General features: G+C 53.2%; 5 protein-coding genes across 5 annotated transcripts; 3 read left to right on the forward strand and 2 right to left on the reverse strand.

Moving 5' to 3' along the window:
• The first annotated feature begins 351 nt into the window (after positions 1 to 351).
• BDZ99DRAFT_243363 (uncharacterized protein) lies at positions 352 to 1,689 on the forward strand. Its single transcript, XM_033713616.1, has 3 exons — positions 352 to 670; positions 728 to 1,234; positions 1,289 to 1,689. Exons 1-3 carry the CDS (start codon positions 458 to 460, stop codon positions 1,646 to 1,648), a joined length of 1,080 nt encoding a protein of 359 aa, XP_033579794.1. The 5' UTR covers positions 352 to 457; the 3' UTR covers positions 1,649 to 1,689.
• Positions 1,690 to 2,837: 1,148 nt separating this feature from the next.
• On the forward strand, positions 2,838 to 3,422 carry BDZ99DRAFT_368146 (TFIID-31kDa-domain-containing protein; the record flags this gene model as incomplete). Its single annotated transcript, XM_033714775.1, has 1 exon — positions 2,838 to 3,422. A coding segment is annotated over one exon (585 nt), but the record flags the coding sequence as incomplete, so codon positions are not given.
• Positions 3,423 to 3,908: 486 nt separating this feature from the next.
• On the reverse strand, positions 3,909 to 4,414 carry BDZ99DRAFT_349201 (uncharacterized protein; the record flags this gene model as incomplete). Its single annotated transcript, XM_033714481.1, has 2 exons — positions 3,909 to 4,147; positions 4,318 to 4,414. Coding segments are annotated over 2 exons (336 nt in total), but the record flags the coding sequence as incomplete, so codon positions are not given.
• A 327-nt stretch (positions 4,415 to 4,741) lies between these two features.
• Positions 4,742 to 6,073, reverse strand: BDZ99DRAFT_437541 (uncharacterized protein). The gene has a single exon (XM_033717587.1). It carries the CDS (start codon positions 5,852 to 5,854, stop codon positions 4,991 to 4,993), a length of 864 nt encoding a protein of 287 aa, XP_033579797.1. The 5' UTR covers positions 5,855 to 6,073; the 3' UTR covers positions 4,742 to 4,990.
• Positions 6,074 to 7,050: 977 nt separating this feature from the next.
• On the forward strand, positions 7,051 to 7,554 carry BDZ99DRAFT_568150 (FAD-binding domain-containing protein; the record flags this gene model as incomplete). The annotated part of the gene is made up of 1 exon (XM_033727757.1): positions 7,051 to 7,554. One exon carries the CDS (start codon positions 7,051 to 7,053, stop codon positions 7,552 to 7,554), a length of 504 nt encoding a protein of 167 aa, XP_033579798.1.
• Positions 7,555 to 7,589: the final 35 nt, after the last annotated feature.

The following is a 7,589-nucleotide window of genomic DNA, read 5'->3' on the forward strand; positions in this document are numbered from 1 at the left end:
GTCTGGAGGCTATTGAAGGGGAGAATACAACGCCGGTTCCCTACAACAAAGGAGGAAGTGAGGCAGTATGCTGAGGAGGAATGGGAGAAGCTCGAGCCCGAAGAATTCGAGAAGTATACAGGCAACATGAGGGAGCGCTGCCTTGCTGTAATTGCTGCAGATGGAGGTCCAACAAAGTATTAGTTACTGAATAAGCACAGGTTATTACGTGGCAAATGGAGGTGGCAATAAGCGCTAGCAGGGAGCGCTGCTGGCCCGCTCATGTTACCCCCTTGTATGCCCCTCCCTAGCGCGCCAAGATTTCGCTCCCAGATCCCTGCGCAATTTTTATCTTCACCTCCCATCACTTTTCAAAATCAATTTCCCTCAACCCTTCCGTTCCCTCCTATTCTCTCAAATCAGCTATGTCTACTCCATAGTAGACTACCCCCAACACTCCTTAACTACGCACCGAAATATGGACGCCTCCGCCCTCCTCACCCGCCACGGCTGGCGCGGCAAAGGCCACTCCCTGGACCCACACAACCGCGGCATCGCGAAACCGTTGCTAGTATCATCGAAGCGGGATCTGAGTGGCGTGGGCGCAAGGAGCAAGGCGGTCAGGACGAGCGATCAGTGGTGGGCCAGGGCGTTAGACGAGGGCTTGAGGGAGTTGGGGACGGGGAAGGTGGTGAGTGCATACAAGGGAGGGTCGAGGAATACGGACAAAGGCTAATTGGTTGAGTAGACTACGCTGCAGACGGTCCGCGAGAAGGGCGTTAGTCAGGGTGGGTTGTATGGGTTTTTTGTGAGGGGAGAGGGGTTAGAGGGAACGATGAGTAATTCGGAGGTCACTACGACGACGAGTACACCGCCGACGTCGGCTTCGGATGTGGGTGATGATGCCTCTGAAGACGAGAACGGGGATGAGACGGCTACGCGTGAGGAGGCAATTGTGGTGGTTGAAACAAACAAGAAGCGCAAGAGGTCGCCTGGGGAGACGAAAGAGGAGGGGGCTAAGCGGCGGAAAGGGGAGAGGCGGGACACGCAGAACAACGGCCAACTGCAGACAACGCTGGAACAGATCGCGAAGATTAATCGGAGGGCTACAGCGTTGATCAAACAGCAGTCCAAGAGGGGAAGATTTGATGTGGGCACGCTAGATCCTAGCCTGCCGCAGGAAAAGGAGGAGGATGCTGGTTGTGGGATTCATTCGGATAGGATGAAGATGCTCAATGGGGGTGTGAAACTTCAGGTAAGGGCTTCTTGTGTCCAGCTCAGATTCAAGATCTCTAATATTATTCGATAGATACAAGTTACTCCCCAGGAACCCACCAAGCCAGAGAAGAATTTGTCCAACAAAAAGGCCAAAATCGTCGACGAGAAAGCTATTCGCGAGGCTAAACGAGAACTCAAGTTCCGTCTTATCAGGGAAGCTCAAGGACGGGGTGAGCTCCCCGGCATGGAACACCTCACGCCGGAGAAGGTGTTAAAGAGACACAAGGAAGAATCTAAAGCAGCGAAGAAAGTCCAGAAGGAAGAAAAGAGAATCTTAAAGTCAAACAAAAAGAAGGCCAAGAAAGAATACCAGAATATCGAAAAAGAGAGAGGCATGAGTAACCTCACTGCAAAAGCTAAGCCGCTCGCCGACGAGCAGCGGAAAGACTGAAGTCCGCGCGAAAGAGAAGGGCATAACGCTAGGAGTGTACAACGCTCGCCGCATCGAAAAGAAAGCCGAGAAAAAGAGAGCTCAAGAAAAGAAAGCTGAGAAAAAGAAAGCCGAGAGAAAGAAGGCTGAGAGAAAGAAGGCTGAGAGAAAGAAAGACAGTAAAACAATCAAAAAAGCCGGGAAGACAAAAAAGCAGCCCAAGCCAATAAAATCAGACGTCTCGGCTTCGTAATCAGCACAGAACACGACAACAAGCTTTCCAAGAAACCCTCCGGGCATGCGCTGAATATCAGCCCTAATCTTACGCCTAAAACAGAACATGGCATCCCCACGGGACCCCTTCCTTAGGGAAGGCCGCGCAATAGAATCCCTCTCGAAAGTGTGGCACAGAGCGGCCCTCGAGTGGTTCCGCGAAAATTGTTGAGAATTGAAGTCTTCGTTAGACTGCGAGGGTGAGGGATGCGTTAGCTGAGAAGACGGGATATGAGAGTGTTGTCTCTTCATGCCGTTATACTTTAGCTATTTCGCATCTTCATAGAGCTACAGAATAGATCAGAAAGGAGCGTATGAGTATTCAGTATCACCTCAACCCTGATATGGCTCATCGACAATGAAGTATTCATGATGCAGTCGAACGCAAAGCCTTATTCTAGTCCACCGGCCATTATTCCTTTGAAACTCGCCTGAGCCGCAGTTCTTCAGCCTCGGTCAGAGACGTTCTGAAGACCTGTACTACTAATGTGCACCGCTAGCTTTAGCTTAATTAAGGACTAGGAATAACTCAGTTGCGCGACGAGCAAAAACAGTGACGTCTTTTGGGAATGCCAAGATATATCGGCACTAAACGGACCGATCGACCTCACTTCGCGCATCGCCGCGACTTCACCTCCATCAAATCTACGACAACCTCGACAACCTCAAAAAGCTCCTACGACGCTCACAAACCCAACCACCAACCATCACGACCCACACCCAGCCAAAGTGCACACCAAAACCCCATCCACCGCAAACCATGGCGTCGCCCGCGGCCGCCGACCTGCCAAACGGCATCTCGACACCTCCCACCACCAACTCGACCGCAGGCCCAAACCCCAGCCCGCCCACCTCTACGCAACAAGCCACACAATCACAGCCGCAATCGCAGCCCACCCAACTCCCCAACGGCCTTTCGCAATCCTCCACCGGCACCGCCGCAAACAGCGCCGCAGCGACCCAGCAACCGCCTGCCTACCCCCGCACCTCTCTCTCAGACACCGGCACCACGAAACGGCCCCGCGACGCACGGCTCCTCCATCTCGTCCTCGCGAACATGGGCGTCCACGCTTACAGCGAGCGCGTGCCGCTGCAGCTGCTCGACTTCGCCTACCGCTACACCAGCTCCGTCCTCAGCGACGCGCTGTCGTATGGCGAGCCGGCGCCGGCGCCGTCGGGGAAGAAGGGCGCGAGTAGTGGGGAGGATTCGGGGGTTAGTCTGGCGGCGTTGAGGACGGCGGTTAGTGCGAAGGCAGCATACCAGTTTCAGCCTGCGTTGCCGAAGGAGTTTTTGGCGGAGGTGGCAGGGGAGAGGAATCGGGTGGCATTGCCGAGGGTGGAACGGGAGTATGGGGTACGGTTGCCGCCGGAGAGGTACTGCTTGACCGGAGTGGGGTGGGGGGTTAGGGATGAGTGGGAGAGCGAGGGGGGGGAGGGGGAGAAAATGGTGGGAGTGCAGGTGGATGCGGTAATGGGAGGAATGGGGGCGGCGCAGGAGGAGGAAATGGATGAGGATGAGGAGTTCGAGGAGGTTATGGGTGTTGGAGGGCGGGAGGTGGATATGGTCGATGGGTGAGGAGTGAAGAGAGTGTGAGAGTTGGAGCTTTCGCGTTGGAAGCTCAAAAGTTTGGTCACATTGCTGGGACAGATAACACCAAGCTCATTCAAACATCTGGAGCTTGGCTCAATGGCAAGGTGTTCCGGAATCGAAGCATTTACAGGCGCCGGGGTCTAGGGTCCAAATACCAGAGCTGAACTAGTTTCCTTTTTTCCATTTCGCATCTCTGTAACACAGATCGGTGCTGCAACAAATAAATATAACAAGCTCATTTCGAGTGTAATATTCACAGTATTGTACAGCCAACCACTCGTGAAGAGCGTTTTGCCCTCCGGATAATGATTTTCCCAAACAGAACGCCCGCCAATGCAAAACTCGAAACCCCTTCACAGCTCCCTCTCACCTCTCCCCCGCCGCCCTCTGCCGTTCCCTCTCCTCATCCAACTTCTTCCGCCCCCGCTCATCCAGCCCCCACCACTCGCGATGAAACTTCTCCTGCTCAATCCGCTTCGCTTCCTTCTCTTCGCGTTCTTTCCGCCGTGCATCCATCCCCAGGAACCAATCCTCCCGCGCGGCGTCTTGCTCAGCTTGTGTCGCGTGCTGCACCATGCAGGCGTTCATAGCGAGGCGTTGCGGCCGGCAGGCCCAAGTGGCGCTAATGGTGCGGTTGAGGGCGCAAGATGCGAAATCTATATTTGAAAACGGTCAGTTAGCACGTGGGGGATTTTGTGAGTGCATAGGGGCTTTGGGGATTGAATAGCTGGGTTAAGAGGGTGGTTGTTGGATATCAACTGGGGTATAATTGAACTGTGAGAGGAGATGTAGAGTGTATTAGAGGTTGGATTTTGAGGACTCCTACCTCTTATTTCATCCGCACACTTCGTCCGCACGCGTTTGTAGTACAGATCCCGTACTTGTTGCTCCTGGCCTGCGGAAAGAGGGATTGGGTTTCGGGCGACGGGTGATTTGGGTGCGGAGGAGATCGGGGGACCTGCTCCCGGCGTAGGAGAGGTGGTTGAGGCCATTGAGGGGTCGGGAGGAGCGCAATTGAGGCGGGGTTTTAGTTTGGGATGCGTGTGGCTATGTTTGATTACGGAGAGCAGTGAGAGGGCGGGTGTGGAGGTGGTATTGTTGAGCGATGGTGGTAGTTGCGGGCAGTGGTTCGATGAGGTCGTGAGCTGACTAAGGCTCAGCGGTTTGGTATTCTACACACTTCTACATAAACATTGGTTCTTTATAAAAATGAAACAGTTCACGAATGAACATCTTGTTCTGCCCCAGAGCATACGGCTTTGGGTTGCAAAGCACATAGAATATTTCAATGACCAACACGAGTATCACTTCAGGCGAGACATCACTTCGACCAGTAGAGGCACACCACCAGGGAGCCATGCTTGGCTGGCACGCTGGGCGTGAAAAAGAATTGGCACTCATCAAGCACTCTGTCTCATAGGTATTTACACCTGTATGCCACTGCTTGAAGTGCCTCAACAATTTTCCACATGGCCCAAGGTGAAGAGCTTCTATCTCATTCAGAATTCTAAAAAGATAAAATTTGAAGCAAGATATCTCCTGCGCACCTGGCCGAAGACAACCATGAGTCCGAACCAGAATGGCGTGATAAGGCTCCTTGAATCTGGGGGCGGCTTGACGAAGTCGAGCGGCGTCAATGTATAAGATTCTAGGGAATCAAGAGAAATGCCAGAACGTTGAAATAAGTGCGTGATGTCAGTGACCACGGGCACGATTTTCTGTAATTCCGGATCCAGAGGTTTATAGTACCAGAAGAAGAAAGTGTGCAACGTGCAGAAGATGAAGGCAAGTGTCGACACTTCAAGCGTCGAGAATCCCAGACCACTCGCCCCTCGCGCGATGCAGGAGACGCAGAACCAGAGCATCTGAACCATGGTAAGAAAGCGTGCCAGCCCATTTGCTTTATCCACACACAGGATGTCGTCTACTGAGATGGCCGGCATGGCTAGGTGTTTATTTTCCACCAGGTAGGCGAGTTGCTGGCTGTCAACAGGAAACGGTTCGCAATCTCGAAACGCAACCAGGATACCGCCCATATCAGCAAAGAAACCGTGTCGTATGGTCCATTGAGAATGGCCCAGCCGGGAAAATGCTGTCACCGACTGGCGGGCGGACAACCATTGTTCAGCTGCAGTACCGACCAGCACTTCCGGGAAGAAGATGGCAAAGAGCTGCCAGCGGAATTTGTGCAAGAGAGCGCGATACCCCCGACGGGAGCGTGCTAGGGGTATGTTGAGACAAAGGCATGTCCAGGTGCACAGCCAGATAGTGGAGAGGCTGCTGGACAATATATCCCGAGTTCCCCGAATGTTCGGCGTCGACATCCAGCCATGGACCACATTTTGGGGTGGATGAGGGAACATGCAATGATTTGGCCCAGTATAGTCTAATACGGGGCCTAGGAATTACTGAATCCAAGTAAAAGGCGCCGGTCATCAGGCTGCTTTTGCTAATACATAGAATAGGTCTTCGATTTCAGACAGAAGGATTCATGATAATTTAGTGGTGTCGCTTTCTGCCTCCTGCTCAAAGCGGGAGAACGGCATTGATCACCTTATAGCGTAGGACTGTTAGGCCTTGGGATCACTGCAAGCTTGGACTACAGGCGGCTGCTCGGGCGCTTGCATCTGCAGGGGGGTTGTGGTGTGAGCGCCACAGCGAGTGAAGATTGTGAAGATCGTTCAGGCAACAAGACATCAGCGAACTCAAATTCTAGAACATAGCTCCCAACGCCCAATACAGTACCCCTCCTTAAACGGATTGAACACTACCGTGCACAGAACCAGGGTTTTCATACACTCTCCCCCTGTACGGACTGGACACCACCGTGCTCAAAACAAAGGACTTTGTACACGCACGGTGGTGTCCAATCCGTACAGGGGGAGGATACTGAAACCACCCCTGTCGTGCACAGTAGTGTTCAGTCCGTTCAGGGGGGGGTACTGTACTTGGAAACAAATCAGCTACAGTATCCCCCCCTTGTGGTCGAAGGGCAGAAGACAATAATAGAACCGTGTCTTAAATAGCGACCAGTCGTGCAACGCGCTTGGAATTGGGGGTTAAAACCAGCTGCTGTGCCGCAGATACTGTTGACACGGCCGCATGGTGGCGGTCACGTGGCGGTCACGTGGCAGCTCGGCTCGATACTCAAAATGCCAGGATAGGCCTAGACTCGGTGCGTAGCTGCATCCATTTATCGTCCCTTGGTCCCGTCACCGTCTCACCTGAAATTCGTTCTGATCATCCTCGTCCTCATCTCATCCTCCGCCTGGATGTTCTCATCCTGCGCCTGAACGCCTGCAGCCCAGAAGATAGTTCTCATACGCCTCGTTCTCAGCCTGGCCACCCTCAGCCCGGCCACCCGCAGCCTTACCGCCCGCACGCGTCGATGACTGCATAGAGTTTCTCAATTTCTTCTCAGCCTGGCTACTTGCAGCTTAATACCTCGCACGCGTCGTCCATTTCTTGCACACTTTATCTTCATCCTGGCCATTCGCAGCCTAATACCTCACACGCGTCGTCTATTGCAAAGACTTCCTTGCACGCCCTAAGCTACGGAATGCCACCTCACGAGGAGGTGGTCGCCCACATTTCAGCTGCAGTAAAAGCTTTCTTTAGCTCCCGGCAATCGTTTCGTATCTTTCATGGCTCAACGAACAGCACTCGCCCAGCCCACGACGGCCGCACTGTCGATATCAGCGCCCTGTCCAATGTTCTGAAGGTTGATGTACCCTCTAGCACTGCAATTGTTGAGCCAAATGTGCCCATGGACAAGCTCGTCCAGGCCACTCTTGCTCATGGCATGATTCCACCGGTTGTGATGGAGTTTCCTGGCATCACGGTGGGCGGAGGCTACGCTGGGTCTGCAGGCGAGAGCAGCTCTTTCGAGTACGGTTACTTCGATCAGACTATCAGGTCGGTCGAAATAGTGCTTGCAACTGGACAAGTTGTCACGGCCTCTGGCTCTGAGAATGCCGACCTATTCAAGGGAGCGGCTGGGGCGCTTGGAAGTCTGGGTATTACAACAAAGCTTGAACTAAGGCTCATACTCAGGTTAAATTGATGTGAACTCTGATTTCTATAGACGTCTAGCTAGTT

This window comes from Mytilinidion resinicola (assembly GCF_010093595.1).
Source record: "Mytilinidion resinicola strain CBS 304.34 unplaced genomic scaffold BDZ99scaffold_5, whole genome shotgun sequence".
Lineage (NCBI taxonomy): Eukaryota > Fungi > Ascomycota > Dothideomycetes > Mytilinidiales > Mytilinidiaceae > Mytilinidion > Mytilinidion resinicola.

Bases quoted from the DNA above. Each gene is read 5' to 3' on its own strand.
- BDZ99DRAFT_243363 (XM_033713616.1), top strand. From the start codon at position 458: ATGGACGCCTCCGCCCTCCTCACCCGCCACGGCTGGCGCGGCAAAGGC. The intron at 671-727 runs GTGAGTGCATAC...TTGGTTGAGTAG, and splicing joins AGTTGGGGACGGGGAAGGTG to ACTACGCTGCAGACGGTCCG. The intron at 1,235-1,288 runs GTAAGGGCTTCT...ATTATTCGATAG, and splicing joins ATGGGGGTGTGAAACTTCAG to ATACAAGTTACTCCCCAGGA.
- BDZ99DRAFT_437541 (XM_033717587.1), bottom strand. From the start codon at position 5,854: ATGTTCCCTCATCCACCCCAAAATGTGGTCCATGGCTGGATGTCGACG.